This window comes from Sapajus apella, unplaced genomic scaffold (genome assembly GCF_009761245.1).
Source record: "Sapajus apella isolate SASKATOON/1434 unplaced genomic scaffold, GSC_monkey_1.0 scaffold85, whole genome shotgun sequence".
Taxonomy (NCBI): Eukaryota; Metazoa; Chordata; class Mammalia; order Primates; family Cebidae; genus Sapajus; species Sapajus apella.
The window spans coordinates 1,701,061-1,716,741 of NW_022437025.1; the positions used below are offsets into that span (position 1 = coordinate 1,701,061).

The 15,681-nt window shown below is 53.5% G+C and overlaps 1 protein-coding gene across 3 annotated transcripts in view; it reads right to left on the reverse strand.

Moving 5' to 3' along the window:
• Window positions 1-15,681, reverse strand: part of LETM1 (leucine zipper and EF-hand containing transmembrane protein 1) — a 39,799-nt gene that overhangs the window by 6,967 nt on the left and 17,151 nt on the right. For 2 of the 3 annotated variants that reach the window (XM_032253935.1, XM_032253937.1), the window contains exons 4-11: window positions 15,330-15,473; window positions 13,429-13,566; window positions 11,393-11,596; window positions 5,481-5,600; window positions 3,629-3,760; window positions 2,968-3,111; window positions 2,203-2,334; window positions 276-410 (exon numbers count right to left, since the gene is read on the reverse strand). In XM_032253935.1, the coding sequence (XP_032109826.1) occupies window positions 276-410; window positions 2,203-2,334; window positions 2,968-3,111; window positions 3,629-3,760; window positions 5,481-5,600; window positions 11,393-11,596; window positions 13,429-13,566; window positions 15,330-15,473 (1,149 nt within the window). The remainder of the gene's footprint in view (window positions 1-275; window positions 411-2,202; window positions 2,335-2,967; window positions 3,112-3,628; window positions 3,761-5,480; window positions 5,601-11,392; window positions 11,597-13,428; window positions 13,567-15,329; window positions 15,474-15,681) is intronic. The other variant, XM_032253936.1, reaches the window with a different exon arrangement.

Here is a 15,681-nt window from a genome sequence, read left to right on the forward strand (position 1 = left end):
AAAAAAAAAAAAAAAAAAAAAAAAAAAAAAAAAAAAAAAGATGTACACACACCTGTGGCCAGAATGGCACACAGCCACATCCTAGAAGCCTGGACCAGCCAGAATGGCCATGAAAAAGTTACTTAATAAGATTTATTTATAATTTGCTTTCCTCTCCAAATACTCTTCGCCCAGCTTATCAAGTATCTGACGGAAGTAAGATGTAATACTTTCGGGGCCAGTACAGCAATTTTACTCTTCCTGCAGCCTCAGTCCCGGGAGCAAATCCCACCCACCTCGCTGTAGTCCTGCACGTCCTCCTTCAGCAGCTCCAGCTCCTCCTTCTCCTTGGTGAGCGACTTCTTCTGCTCCTGCAGCTTAGAGCAGGCATCACTGAGGATGTCAATTTCCTCCTTAGTGATCTCCTCCTCCTGGGATAAAAACGGACAAACAACAAAGCCTGAGCCAAAGGAAAGAACTAGCCTGTTCCCGAGTGACCGGCTGCTCCGTTCATATTATGAACTTGACTGAACCTGAACCCCGATGGTCTCTTGTTACCAGTGAGTGTCCAGTGCGACTCTCGTCCTGGGCTGAGTCTACTTAGGGAGGATGCCGTACTGTTCAAACTTCCTCTGACGACTCATTACCAGAATGAGAACAACTGATTTTTCACACTATTTGTGAAAAAAGAGTTTTCCTTTTTCCTTTCTGATCTGTATGGTTTTGTTTTCTGTATACAGCTGCCCTGACTGAAACCCTCAGGCCAATGCTGAGCTCGGAGTCAGAACAGCCATCCTCATCAGCGTCTCATCCTTGAGGGCAATGGCAGCGGGAGGCATTTCTGCGATGTTTTTGACTGGGCTGAGAAAGCTCCCCACACCTGCAGGTCACCTGCGTATCAGGAGAGGACACTGGGCTCTTTCTACAGCTACCGAGGTAATCATTCCTGGCTTTATTCTAATTTTGCCTGTTAATATGGAAGTTGCACTACTGATTGTTCCGGCTTTTCTAATTTCGTGTTAATATAGAAATTAATTTGAAAACACTTTGGCCAGGCACGATCTCTCACGCCTGTAAACCCAGCACTCTGGGAGGCCAAGGTGGGAGGATCACTTGAGGCTAGGAGTTTGAGACCAGCCTGGCCAACATGGTGAAATCTCGTCTCTACTGAAAATACAAGTTAGGCAGGCCGGTGGTGGGTGCCTATAATTCTAGCTACTTAGGAGGCTGAGGCAAAAGAATCACTTGAGCCTGGGAGGTCAAGGCTTCAGTGAGCTGAGGTTGTGTCACCACCCTCCAGCCTGGGCAACACAGTGAGATCCCAACTCAAAAAAAAAAAAAAAATTAAGCCAATCTGTATTTTTTGGACAAATCCCATGTGATCACAATCGTTTTTACAGAATAGTTTTGATTTTTTTAATTTTTAACAAACTAAAAAGTTAAATTTTTTTTTTTTTTAAGGCTGGGTATGGTGGCTCATACCTATAATCCTAGCACTTTGGGAGGCCAAGGGGGGTCAATCACTTGAGGTCAGGAGTTTGAGACCAGGCTGGCCAACATAGTGAAACCCTATCTCTACTAAAAATAGAAAAATTAGCCAGGTCTGTACCCAGTGGTGCATGCCTGTACTCCCACCTACTTGGGAGCCTGAGGCAGGCGAGTTGCTTAAACCTGGGGGGCTGAGGCTGCAGTGAGCTGAGATGGTGCCACTGCACTCCAGCCTGTGAGTTCACGATGGAAGGTGCCAGGAGGCGTCCCACGTAGGCAGCATAGGAGCCTGGAGGTTGCACCTCAAAGGCTGGCATGGGGGGTCTGAAGATGCCCCAAGCCCAGATCACTCCACAGGAGGTGATCCCAGGTTGGGCCTGTGGAGAAGTTTCACCTTGAGGTACCACATTGGCGGCCACTCCCCTCCACTGCCTGGGAAGCTGACGGGGCGGGGGGGCCTGAAGCCTGCTACACCGTGGGCCAGGGTGCCAAGTTCATGGCGGGCTCAGCTGCCACACACACAGGCACAGTGCAGAGCCCAGCCAGACTCACTCTCTTCCCAACCACCAAGCCTCCTAGGGGTCCACCAGCCTCGTCCTCAACCCCTTCACCATCTCCTCTCACCGAGGGCTATAAGTGCCCCAGCCAAACTGACCACATCCCTGCCCCACAACTGTCCACAAAGCCAGGCCACGCCCTCCTCAGCCTCCAGGGCCCCAGAACCCGCCTCGTTACCTTCAAGCCCTCCAGCACGGGGGCCGTGTCCTCCAGGGTCTCTGACTGCAGGGCTGTGTCAGGCACTTCTGGCTGTGGCTCGGCCCCTGCCCTTCGGGGAGCGGCTTCCACACCTTCAAGCTCAATATCCTTCTGAAAGGCAAGGTGACACCAGCCCGGTACCCGCCGTCACACAGAAGCAGCCTTCCGGCAGAGGCCACCCTGGAAGCAGGCTACAGGTGACAACGGGCAGTATGCCTGCCACAGGATGTCCCTAGGGAGGTCCCATACAGCTGCCAGGTCAGCTGAGGCCCTCTCAGGAGTGGGCCAGAGCACCTTGCCCGTCTCTGGTCTCCCCATGACTCTACAAAGCTGCCCCGTCACTTGCAGAGCAGGAGGCTGAGCCTGTGGGTGGGCACCATGCATGGGACCCAAAGGACCACAGGGCCCACAATGAAGAGGGGCCCAGAGCCTGGGGGAGCCTGAGGCTGCTCTGCCAGCGCCCTTCACAGAAAGTACCTCGGGAGAAGGCAGGCACTGCCGTGTGCTGAGTCAGCCCCTCTGAGACGGCGAAGCTACCTCTCCCGTGAGCACCACTGTGGCCATCAGGCAGTCCCCATGTCAGAGTTGCAGCCCCCACACCCAGGGACCCTATCTCTCTGACCACTCCAAGAGGAAACAAATATGCAGGACAGAACGGCAGGGCCAAGCCTGTGGGCACGTGGGGGTTTCTAAGGAGGCTGGGTTGGGACAGCCTCGCGCCCCTTGGAGCAGGGCCACGCTCACCGCTGCCTCCGAGCGCCTCTGCAGCTCCTTCTCAAGGTGCTCCTGCTGGATGGCTGCCTCCTCCTGCAGGGTGGCCTCCAGCTTGGCCTTGTTGTCCACCTGCTCGCCCTCCACCTCGGCTGCTTTCACCTGCGCTTCCTTTGCCTTCAGAAGAGGGTGCACCTGTGGGTGAGCCCCAGAAGCCACCAGAGGCCCCTGCTGCCCCTAACCTCTGCCCTCTACCCTATATCCCTGGGTGCTGTCACCACCTGGGCGTCACACACAAGGGACAGAAGGCACTGCAGTGGTGCTGCCCGCAATTGCTGGGAGGCCCCTGGACTGCCCTCTGTGGTCACCCAATGACTCCTGACGTGCAGGGAAGGAGCACAAGCACTACTGGCACAGCTCCGAGGGCCGAGGCACAGACCCACGGCAGCCAGCACGTGGCCAGGTCAGGACCACGTGTGGGAGACGGCAGGTGCGGGGCTGGTGAGAGGGATGGAAGGGAAGGGACAGGAGGCTGGGTGGGGGCACTAGTGAGGGGGTGGGAAGGAGGCTGGGTGGATGGGGGGGCTCTCCGCCCACGGTTGAGGAATGAGTGCTCTTGCACGCCTCCCTCTACCCTGGAAGAGAGGGGCCACCTACAAAGAGATGAAGTAAAAGGGTTTCCAACAGCACGCACCACAATCTCTGGGAGGGTCTGCAGTGTGGACTTGAGCTGGTCGGCTGGCGAGAGGGTGTCCGGGAGGTACATGGCCCGGGACAGGATGAGCAGAGACGTGGGGATCTCCTGATGCAGGTGTAGGTCCAGCCACTGCAGCCAAGGCCAGATTCAGTAAAGGGGCAGCCCCAACCCTGCCGCTACCACAGCAGGCCAACCCTCCTCATCACCAGAACAGCCTCAGAGAAGACGGTGTCTCAAGTTCTAAAAGGTCTACTTGTTGCTCTGCTGTGTGACCTGATGATGTTGCGTTAGTAAACACAACACCGGAGAGGCTCAGGGGCTCCAGAGCCCCCACAGCGAGGCCCCCAAGGGCCTCAGAAAAGGGCACCAACTTTTCACTTAAACACACCCCAGGTTACTTTGGGAGGCTGAGGCGGGTCGATCATGAGGTCAGGAGTTTGAGACCAGCCTGGCCAAGATGGTGAAACCCCGTCTCTACTAAAAACATAAGAAAAATTAGCCGGGCATGGTGGTGCTGGTGTGTGCCTGTAGTCCCAGCTACTTGGGAGGCTGAGGCACAAAAATTGCTTGAACCCGGAAGGTGGAGGTTGTATCAAGTGGAAGTCGCACCACTGCACTCCAGCCTGGATGACAGGGCAAGACTGTCTCAAACAAACAAACAAACAAAACCAGCCGAGGTCAACATAAAGCAGGCCCGCAGAGGCAGCATCATTGAGGCCGGTCAGCAGTTGGGTGCCCACATGCCCCGCACAGGTCAGGTTCCAGGGCTGGCTGCTTGAGTGACACCAAAGACAATCTTCAAATGGGCAAAAAGACTAACAATGGTTGGAGACAAAGTGAACACAGCAAAACATGAGAACAAACCCTAAGAGAGAGCTGAGGTGAAGTGGGTAGAGAAGGAAAGTGTGAATGCACAATATGCAGGCCCCCAACGAGCCAGACTCCCCTGGGGGCCCGAGGGGCCTAGGTAGGGATGGCACCTGCCCCCCTGCTCAGACACCCCTGTGTGCGGCCCATGTCCCCACTGAGCTCCAGAAGGCTGGGCAGAGTGCCAGGGAGGTCAGCACCCAGGCCAGACACAGAGAAGGCTCTGGGGGGGAATCAGATGGAAGACACAGCTGTGGAAGGCAATGGGTGACAGTGGGCGGTACACCTGCTACAGGATCACGCCATCGACACTGTCTGCATCAAGAGTGGAAGTGTGTTCACACACCTTCATCTACATTTGCAGGTTGTGTGAAAAGCCTGGCAGGAGGAAGACTGTCAACAAGGGCACACCGCTGCCAGGGCAGCTGGGAGGAAAATGGCTGGAGCCCTGCACCCCTTATTCTTTCCATGTAAGGGTGAGCAGCCGGGGCTGTCACTTCCCGACATACAAGCCACTCGATGTGATGGCAGTGGGAACCAGGTACCTGCTCAGGGCATGGCCAAGACAAGGGCTGGCTTCAGAAGTCAGACCAGGTCATGCCACCCAAACCTTCCACGGCCCCCAGTTTAGAGAGTCAAAATGTGAACACATCCAACATCTCAGAGGTGAACTCCAGTCCTCATCTGACTACAGATAACCAACATAGTCAGTTATTAAGGTCTTTAAAATCAACTAAAAGCAGACTAGAAAAATCAAAGCAATATTGAAAAGGCAACAAAAGGAGAGAACATGGGGTGTATGTGAGTGTGGTAAGACCAGAAGGGCAAGAAACAGCCCCAACTTCCCAGCTGTTCCCAGAGACGTCACAGTATCACCTTGCCAGGCCCGCCCAGAGTTTGAGAAGAGCCTCCAGGTGCCCTTTGGAGGCTGAAGTTTCCCTTGAGCCCATGCTGGGCTGGCAGAAAGTAAGCACTCACGCACCTGCTTCAGCTGGCCCCGCAGGCGGTCTTCCGTGACGCCCAGGGCCCGCATGCCTCGTGCCCGACACGCCGCCTGCAGCTCCTTGACATTCAGGCTGTCCACCCCTTCCTCAGCAATCAGCTAGAAAACAAAGCAGTGAATTCTCAACCGGGACGGTGGCTGGTGGGTCACGGTATCTATGCACACACCCTCCAGAGTGAATGGCTAACAGGTTTAGCCCAGTTCTGGGTCTGAAGTGACTGGAACCCTGTGACATAGGGTCAGGATCCTGGGGAGTGCAGAACGGCCACGACCAAGCCCATGACACAAAGAAGTCCACCTCCACCCTCTGTGCTGCTGACGGCAGAACCAGCCCCACCCTGGCCCCTCCTGCTACCTGCTGTTTCTGCTGATTCCTATAGTTCACCATCTGCAAAGGGTGCCCAGTAAGGAAAGAGGAGGAGGGAGGGGAAAAGAGAGGGGAACCAGACACTCCAAAGATGCATCTTGACCTCATGCCCCAAGAGCCCCTCTCTTCCACTCAGCCCAAGGTCATGGTGACCCCACATGGAAAAGCAAACAGGAGTCCCAGTACAGAAGACAGAGGCATACAGGGAGCAGCAGGTGAAGAGAGACACGGAGGAGTGACAGCCCCTGCTAGGCATATGCCCGCTGCTACCTCGCCCGCAACAGGGCTCCCACACCAGGACTCTGCAGCAGTGCCCCCATTTCAGAGTCCACTCTGCCTCACAACCCCCCGTGGGGTAGGCAGTACCTCCATCTCCACTTCCAAAACTAAACTTGATGTAACTGTGCACACACATCCAGTTGTAACAAGTAACAGAGCTCCCATGCGTAAGATGTCTCTCTGAGCATGACACCTCACCAACAGCACTGCAATAAGCACAGAGCACCCACCCAGTGAAGACAGAGGTGCCTTCCCCAGCTCCCGGCGCTGCCAGCTCATAGACACGCTCGTCTCCGCGTCTGCAGCTGTCACCCAGAGCGCTCTCTGAATGATCATGCAGGCCGTCACTTCTGGGGTTCCCTGAAGACCCATCGGGGTGTTGTGGGTCTGCTAGGTCAGGCCTCTGACTGCCACGCAACATTCCACACAGGTGTGCCTTCCTTAGCCGAACCATTTGCCCACTGAGCTGGGCTGCTTCCGGTTTAGCAGAAAGGAAGCTGCTTTCTTCTTCCTGTCCTCCTGCAGGCTGGCTGACCTCCATTTGATTTTGCTCTCGTGGTCTGGGGTCTCTGTGCAGCATTTTCAGTTGCTCTGGGGATCACGATATATAATCCACTGACGCAGCTCACCGTAGTGCAGTGGGGCCGGTGCTCCACCCACGGAGGCAAGAGCTGAAGCCTCCTCTCCGTGTCCTGAGTCTCAGCTATCGCCTCCACCCGCACTGTGGAACGCGTCCCTCAGCCTGGTCTCTGCAGAAGGCGCAGGGAGAGCGCAGCCCACCAAGCCGACCCTCGCTCTGCTTGCTGGGAGCTCTTCCTGCTGTGCAGAGGTGCTTGATCTCACTGCTTCCTTTCTGGTGGGAGAGCTTCCTCTAGCAGCGGTCTGCTGCTGACAGTCTTAGCTTCCCTCTCTCTGATACTGCCTTGGCTCCCCCTCATTGCTATATTTTTGCGGGTTATAGATCCTGGGTTGACAGTTCTTTTAACACTTGAAAAACAATGCTCCACTTCCTTTGATCTCCACAGTTCCTGATGAGAAACCCACTGTCATTCAAATTTTCCCCTAATGGTAAATATGTGGGTCTTGGCCGGGCACAGTGGCTCATGCCTGTAATCCCAACACTCTAGGAGGCCAAGGTAGGAGAATCACTTGAGCTCAGGAGTTTGAGACCAGCTTGGCCAGCATAACAGTAAGACCTCATCTCTACAAGAAAAATAAAACTAGGCGGGTGTGGCAGTGCATGTCTGTGGTCCTAGCTATTTGGGGGGAAGAGGTGGGAAGATGGCTTAGGCTGGAGAGGTCAAGGGTACAGTGAGTTGAGATTGTGCCACTAGACTGCACTCCAGCCTGGGCAACAGAACAAGACCCCATCTTCCACCATCCCCCACCAAAAAAAGACCTGGGACTCATAAATGAAACAACCACCACCACACAAAACCACACACACACTCAGAACCACACACACACACAGCCACACAAAACCACACACACACACAACCACACACACACAACTCCCCCCCCCCGACACACACACGCACATGATGCCTTTCTCTCACTGCCTTAAAAACTATTTGTCACTGGGTGTGGTGGCTCATGCCTATAATCCCAACACTTTAGGAGGCCGAGGCGGGTGGATCACAAGTCAGGTGTTGGAGACAAGCCTGGCCAACATGGTAAAACCCCATCTCTACTAAAAGCCAGGTGTGGTGGCGTGCACCTGCAGTCCCAGATACTCAGGAGGCTGAGGCAAGAGAATCACTTGAACCTGGGAGGCGGAGGTTCCAGTGAGCCGAGATGGTGCTACTGCACTCCAGCCTGGGCAACAGACCGAGACTCCGCCAAAAAAAAAAACCAAACTATTTGTCTTCAGGGTTCATTACTTTGACACTGATGTGTCTTGGTGTAAATTTATTTGGATTTATCCCATTCAGGGTTCACTCAGCTTCTGAAATTTGCAGTTTCACATCTTTAACTGAGCCTGGGAAGTTTTCAGTCAGCCATTATTTCTTCAAGTACTTTTTCAGCCCTGCTTCTATCCTTTCTCCCCTGGAATATCGGATAACACAGATGGTCTACGCTTGCTACAGCTCTGTTCAATGTTTTCTTTCTTTTTTATTTTTTTTTTTTTTTTTTGGAGACGGAGTTTCACTCTTGTTACCCAGGCTGGAGTGCAATGGCGTGATCTCGGCTCACCGCAACCTCTGCCTCCTGGGTTCAGGCAATTCTCCTGCCTCAGCCTCCTGAGTAGCTGGGACTACAGGCATGCACCACCATGCCCAGCTAACTTTTTGTATTTTTAGTAGAGACGGGGTTTCACCATGTTGACCAGGATGGTCTCGATCTCTCGACCTCGTGATCTGCCTGCCTTGGCCTCCCAAGGTGCTGGGAGGACAGGCGTGAGCCACCGCGCCCAGCCCCAATGTTTTCTACTATTTTCCCCTAATGGTAAAGTTGCCGTTTTGCTCCAGTGGTCTGTTGTCCAAATGGGTAAGATAAACTATCATTTTATCTTAGTTTACTGTTTCTTTTACCTTCTCCATTCTGCTATTGAGCCCACTCAGGTTTTCACTTTGGTTATTGTATTTTTCAGTTCTAAGTTTTCATTTGGTTCTTCTTTTAAAAACTTTTGTTGGTATTATTAATATTATTATTACTTTAAGAGACAAGAGTCTCCCTCTGTCGTCCAGGCTGGAGTGCAGTGACACAATCATGGCTTACTGCTTCGTCAACCTCCCAAGCTCAAGCAAACCTCCTGCCTCAGCCTCCTGAGTAGCTGGAGTCATCATGCCCAGCTATTTTTTAATTATTTTTGTAGAGGTGGGGTCTCACTATGTTGCCCAGGCAGGTCTCAAACTCCCGGGCTCAAGCAATCCTCCCTCCATGGCCTCCCAGAGTGCTGGATTATAGAGCCACTGTGCCTGACCTTAATATCTTCTCTTAATATTATTAGTATTTGATAATATCTTACTATCTTTTCTTCTCTCTCTTTGCCAAGACCGATTTTTCACGTGTTTCCTTTTGTGGCTTTTGAAGCTCTGGCTGTTTGAGGCCCAGGTGCAGGCTCTCTGACCTGTCATCTCAGGGTTGCTACCAGGTGCTGCCTTTTCTCATTCTCTGATACCTTCCTGCTTCTTGAATCTAGATCTGATTTCCAGTTTATTGTAGCTGACCTCCTCTAGGGTGTGGTGGCATGGGCAGTGGGTATTCTAATTTGCACAGTTTGTACAACTGATGATCTGGAATCCATTAATCCCAGGGCCAAGCTAACAAGGCCAAGGCTGTTTCCACCTCCCTGTGGTCCAGCTTTCACGAACCAACCATAAACCCTCATGTTTGTTTCCCTCCCTGCCCAGCCATACACGTCTCCACCTGCCGCACACAAGGCAGGCAGGCACCGTCCCCACCAGCTTCCTGCTCCCCATGGGTGTGGAGGCTTCATGGAGCCGAGGGACAGGGGAGCTGTGGGTAGCACATTTCTCTCAGTGGCACTGACCTCTCCATGCTGTCACTCACTCACGTCCACAAGCTAAAGCCTAGACATAGTGTAGAGGTGGTTGCAGCGCTGCCTCATGAGAAGTGCAGACTCCCTGCCTAGCCTCTGAAGACACCCTTGAGAGGGCGGTGCTGCTTGCTACTGCTGGGAGCGGGTGGGTGGGAGTTCTGGCCCTCACAGGTGTTTCTCCTGGCAGGAGGGCAGAAGCACCTCAACACTGTGTCCCACTTGGCTCCCATTGGCACCACAGTGGACATGGCCTTGTTCTGCTGGACAGTGGGCAAAGTCCCAAGTCTCCACTGGGCCCCCAAGGCCACCCCAGCGTTGGGGGAGTGCAACCGATACACTTTCAGGTGAGAGCGAAGCTCAAGCCCCCTGCCTGGCTGGCCCCCTCAGCCTTCTCTGACATCATCCCCACAAGGGCTGGGGTGCCTGCTGAGCCCCAGCGAGGGTGGGATGCAGGCTCCTCATATGGCCTCGCCTTGATTCGTGGAAACGACCAGGCCTCAACCTGCTTACCAGAGATGCAGGCAGGCCCTTCCTGGAAGAGGCCAACACTGCCCTGAACCTCTTCCACAGACAATGCCTGCATTCAGGAAAAACTCAACACTACAAACAAAACCAAAAGAGAAAGCAAAAGAAAAAGACCTATGGACCACCCAGTTATTAGAGTAATTGACATGAACTAGGGTTAGTGCATTCAAGAAAAACAAATGATAAGACAAAAACTTTTACCTGAGAACTGAAATCTTAAATTAAGAGCTCCTAATATGAATAAGAGTAATCGGCCAGGCATCGTGGCTCACGCCTGTAATCCCAGCACTTTGGGAGGCCGAGGTGGCTGGACCATGAGGTCAAGAGATCGAGATCATCCTGGCCAACATGGTGAGACCCCATCCCTACTAAAAATACAAAAATTAGCTGGGCATGGAGGCACACACCTGTAGTCCCAGCTACTCGGGAGGCTGAGGCAGGAGAATCACTTGAACCAGGGAGTCCAGCCTGGTGACAGAGCAAGACTCCGTCTCAAAAAAAAGAAAAAAAAGAGTAATCAGGCCAGGCGCAGTGGCTCATGCCTGTAGTCTCAGTACTCTGGGAGGCCGAGGCAGGCGGATCACTTGAGGTCCAGAGATTGAGACCAGCCTGGCCAACGTGGCAAAACCCCGTCTCTACTAAAAATACAAAAAATTAACTGGGCGTGGTGGTGTATGCCTGTAGTCCCAGGAGAGTTGTTTGAATCCAGGAGGCGGAGGTTGCAGTGAGCCAAGATCGCTCCACTGCACTCCAGCCTGGGCAACAAGCCTGGGCAACCCTGTCTCAAAAAAAAAAAAAAAAATAGTAATCAGACCCAGGAGAGCAGCACCCTGAAAGCACAAAAGGGTGGGAAACACACAGGCGCTGGGATGGACAGGACAGCAAAGAGGCAAACAGACCCTGGACGAGGCCCCCGAGGGGAGGAGAGAGGCACGGAGGCGCTGTCATCAATAAGCAGGAAGACACACACCTGGGCACGTTATTATAACACTGACAAAATCCAGACACAGGGAGATCCTCTAAGAAGCTGCCAGAGAAAAGACACCCATCTTCAAAGGATCTGTGATCTGCAAGTGGCAAGGGTGGCAAGGCTCCTAGTGAGCTTACTTTCCATCGTTCAGCATCTTCCAGAGTTTCTACAGCGAGGACACGCTGCTTTTGTCACCAGGAGAAAAAAGTTGGAAGGTCACAGCTGCAGCGTGGAGTGTGGCTGCTCACCTTGTCGTCGGCCTTGATGGAGCGCAGCCGCATGGTGAGCTGGAAGCGCAGGAAGTTGTTGGTGCCGATGGACTGCAGCTCCAGCAGCTTGCACAGCGCCACCAGCTGCGGCCGCGTCAGGTTGTCCAGGGTCAGCTCGTCCTCAAATAACTTGGAAAAACGCATGATTTCCTCATTGCTGGGCCTCTCCCCTGTCTCCCGGATCTGTGTAAATAGTCACAAAGGTCATCCCCGGGGCACGTGCCCACCCAGCTCCCTCCCATGACCACCACAGTCCCAAAGGGTGCTGCCTCCTAGTCCTCAGGAACTCAAACCACACTGATTTATTTTCTTTTTTTTTGGAGACAGGGTCTCACTCTGTCACCCAGGCTGAAGTGCAGTGGCACAATCTCAGTTCACTACAATCTCTGCCTCCTGGGTTCAAGTGATTCTCCTGCCTCAGCCTCCCGAGTAGCTGGGATTACAGGCATGTACCACCACACCCGGCTAATTTTTGTATTTTTAGTAGAGACGGGGTTTCACCATGTTGGCCAGACTGGTCTTGAACTCCTGACCTCAAGTGATCCGCCTACCTCAACCTCAAAACGCTGACTTCTGGCTCCAGTACTGGGCTAGCCAAGGGAGAGGCAGTGCCTGGCCCCTGGACCTCTCCTGCCTCAGCCAGCACACTCGAGGCTGCTGTGTCTGCTGCAGGGGAGGCCGGGGCCCACCAGCTGCTGCATGCAGGTCCTGTGATCCTCTCTCTGCCACAGAAGTGGCCAGGACCCTGCTGCTCTGGGACAGGAAGAGGCGCACCTGTGTGCACCTGCACCTCCCAGGGATGACCACCTGAGCCTCGGGGGTGGGGAGACCATCTAGCTCTTCAGGGCCCTTTGGGTGACCCTCTGCAGTTCCTCCCACCTGAGGGACAAGCCACCAGCTCAGTCTCCTCCAAGAGCCAGGGTAGAAGGATCCCTAGCAGAGAGGGCAGATAAAGGAGAACAAGCCCTACTTGGCGCCCAACTCAAATTCTAACATGCAGGACGCCAGCTCCGACACAAGGTGGCAGGCGCGCTCCTGGGGGCCACCCTGCACAGCACATCCCAAAGCAGTGACTGCAAGCATGTCTTTCTTGGCAGCTGGGAGGCCCAGGAAAGCTTGGGATTAGCCCCTCCTTCTGCTCTGCAAGGCGCCGCATCCTGGGCGAGGCTTCCGAAGTATGACTGCCCCCAGGACCTCTTGCTGGAACCACACTCACTCCTCGGGGGGCTTAGCAGCCCCATGGCTGTGACACCTCCTCCGAGAGGCTTCTCTGTGGTTAGACCTTCGCCTGGCAGCCTTTTCTGTCAAGGGCCAGACAGCAAGCATTTCTGCCTTTGCAACCATGGAACCCACTTGCCTCTGTGCCGTAGCGGCAAAACCCCACAGATGATAAACACATGTGCCTGGAGTTTCTAGCCCCTGGTTTAAGCTCTTTCTGCACTTCAGACACATCTTTGTGACTCCAAAGTGGCACAAGTTCCCTCAAGCCAAAGACACTAGCCTCATCAGTCCCACCTAGTCCTCAGGGATCTTGTGTGTGGCACCCACCCTCTCTCCCAACCTTACCTCACTGGCCACATGACCACAGGAAACCTCGAGGACCAACCCTCCTCTCCAGCCCCCACTGCTCCTGAAGTCCAGGCCTCTGCCCAGCCCCTGGGACCTGGGACCTTCCTGACTGACTCCAGCCAGAGGGCGGTGCTCGGCAGAGGAGCCAGCCCTGTCACCCACACCTTACAACATCAGGTGTCAGGCTCCTCATGGGTCAGATTCTACTGTGCCTGGACAGCTGAAAGGTGACGAGACATAGACACACTGATTCTGAAGGCTGATGAGGCGCAGGTACCACAGCTCAACTCACTGGGAGCTCACGGGGCCAGACTCCTGACACTTCACCAGCCCCCCCGCTGAGCTGCCTAGGGGAGCTCTTCTCTGCTGAGCACAGCAAAGAGGAAACAGAGAAAGCAAGGAGGGGTCCCTGGTGAGGTCACAGGGGCTCAGACACGTCACAGCACCTTCTGGAAAAACATGGAGAAGTCTTTGGTGGCACTGCCCTTGGCTGCCTTGTTCTTCAAGGCCATCTCCTCGATGGTGTCCTGGAGGAACTTGGCCAACTCCAGCTTGACCCGAAGCTCTTTCTTCAGCCTCTCCTCCTGCAAGGGCAGAGAGGGTGCTGCACTCCAGGCCCCAGTCTCTCCTGCCGGCCCCTAGATCCTGGGGCCTCCAAGACAGTGGGCTCAGGAGTGTACTCCAACTGCTCAGACTATGGTTTGGACAAGGAAAGCATCTCATGCCTGCCCCCAGCCCACCCCCAGAAACATTTCACAAAACACTGACTCTCATCTAAGTGCAATAAATTCTCAAACTCTTTTATTTCATAGTTTAAAAAAATATCCTTGGGAGGCTGAGGGGGGCGGATCACCTGAGGTCAGACATTCAAGACCAGCCTGACCAACTTGGAGAAACCCCGTCACAACTAAAAATACAAAAATAAGCCGGGCGTGGTGGCACAAGCCTGTAATCCCAGCTACTTAGGAGGCTGAGGCAGGAGAATCACTTGGACCCGGGAGGTGAAGGTTGCAGTGAGCTGAGATTGTGCCATTGCAATTTTTTTTTTTTTTTTTTTTTTTTGCCTTTTAAATTTAACCCGGGGAAACAAGGGGAAACTCCAACCCAAAAAAAAAAAAACAATACCAGAAAAACAAAAAAACCCGTGTGGGCCAGGCATGGTGGCTCATGCCTATGATCCCAGCTCTTTGGGAAGCAGAGGTAGAAGGATCACCTGAGGTCAAGAGTTCCAGCCCAGCCTGGACATGGCAAAACCCCATCTCTACTAAAAACACAAAAATTAGCCAGGCATGCATACGTGTAATCCCAGCTACTTGGGAGGCTGAGGCAGGAGAATCGCTTGAACCCGGGAGGTTGAAGTTGCAGTGAGCCAAGATCACACCACTGCACTCCAGCCTGGGTGACAGAGTGAAATTCCGTCTCAAAAAATAAACAAAACCCATGATCATATTTCCCGTAAAGGTCTGGACAGGAAAGCGTTTGGCCTTCATGGGCTGTATAATCTAAAACAACTGCTTACCTCTGCTGGTGCCTCACAGAAGCCACCACAGACAAGACACGTGACTCGGCATCCAGGTCCCCACAGTACTCTACTGAGAACAACAGGCAGGGTCTGGATCTGGCCTGTGGGTTGCAGCTGGCTGACTCTGGCCTGGAAGGACCTCACAACTTCCCTACAGCATGAAGAACACTGGTCTAGAAAAACTATTTTAAAACACACTTAGCTGGAAGCAGTGGCTCACACGCATAGTAATGCCACTTTAGGAGGTCATGGCAAGAGGATTACTTGAGCCTAGGAGTTTGAGACCAGCCTGGGCAACATGGCCAACCCTATGTAGCTGACCCTGTCTATAAAAAACAAAAAACATCAGTCGGGCATGGTGGCTCAGCCTGTAGTCCCAGCTATTCGGGAGCTGAGACAAGAGGATCACTTGATTCTAGGAACTTGAGGCCACAGCAAGCCGTGATCATGCCACTGCACTCCAGCCTGAGTGACAGGACGAGACCCTGTCTCAAAAAATTAGCTGGGTGTGGTAGCACACACCTGTAATCCCAGCTACTTGGGAGGATGAGGCAAGAGAATCATTTGAACCTTGGAGGCAGAGGTTGCAGTGAGCTGAGATCATACAACTACACTCCAGCCTGGGTAACAGAGCGACTCTGTCTCAAAAATAAATAAAGAAAAACAAATCCAAAACCAGCATTCACGAAATAATTATTGCACAGGACGATATGAAGATACATAAAGCCTTAAAAATATCTAGCACCTGAAACAGTCACAAAGAAGGCAGCTATCACAATGAATTTCAGGCTCATTCTACAAAAGCAACTGGGCTGCTGCCCTTACCTTGATGGACTGGGTCTCAAATGTGGAGGGCAACATGTTGGGGAAGAGCTTCACAGCCACAGGCAGCAGGAACTCCATGAAGGGCACCACCACAAACACAAGGAACGGCACCAGGCGGAAGAGGTCGGCGCAGATCCGGAGAAACTGAAGAGGGGCGGGAATCCATCAGAGGGGGACACAGCACATGTGGGAATAGGAGCAAGGGGTGTGAGCATTTCTTCTATAATCGATTACAGGCACAACCTCAGGCAGTGACTCACAGGACCCACTGAGGACTCCAAGTTCCAGAACCCCTTAGCAGACCACTCCCAAACCCACTTCTTTCTCAGGGTCCGAAGCAGATACCAGCAGC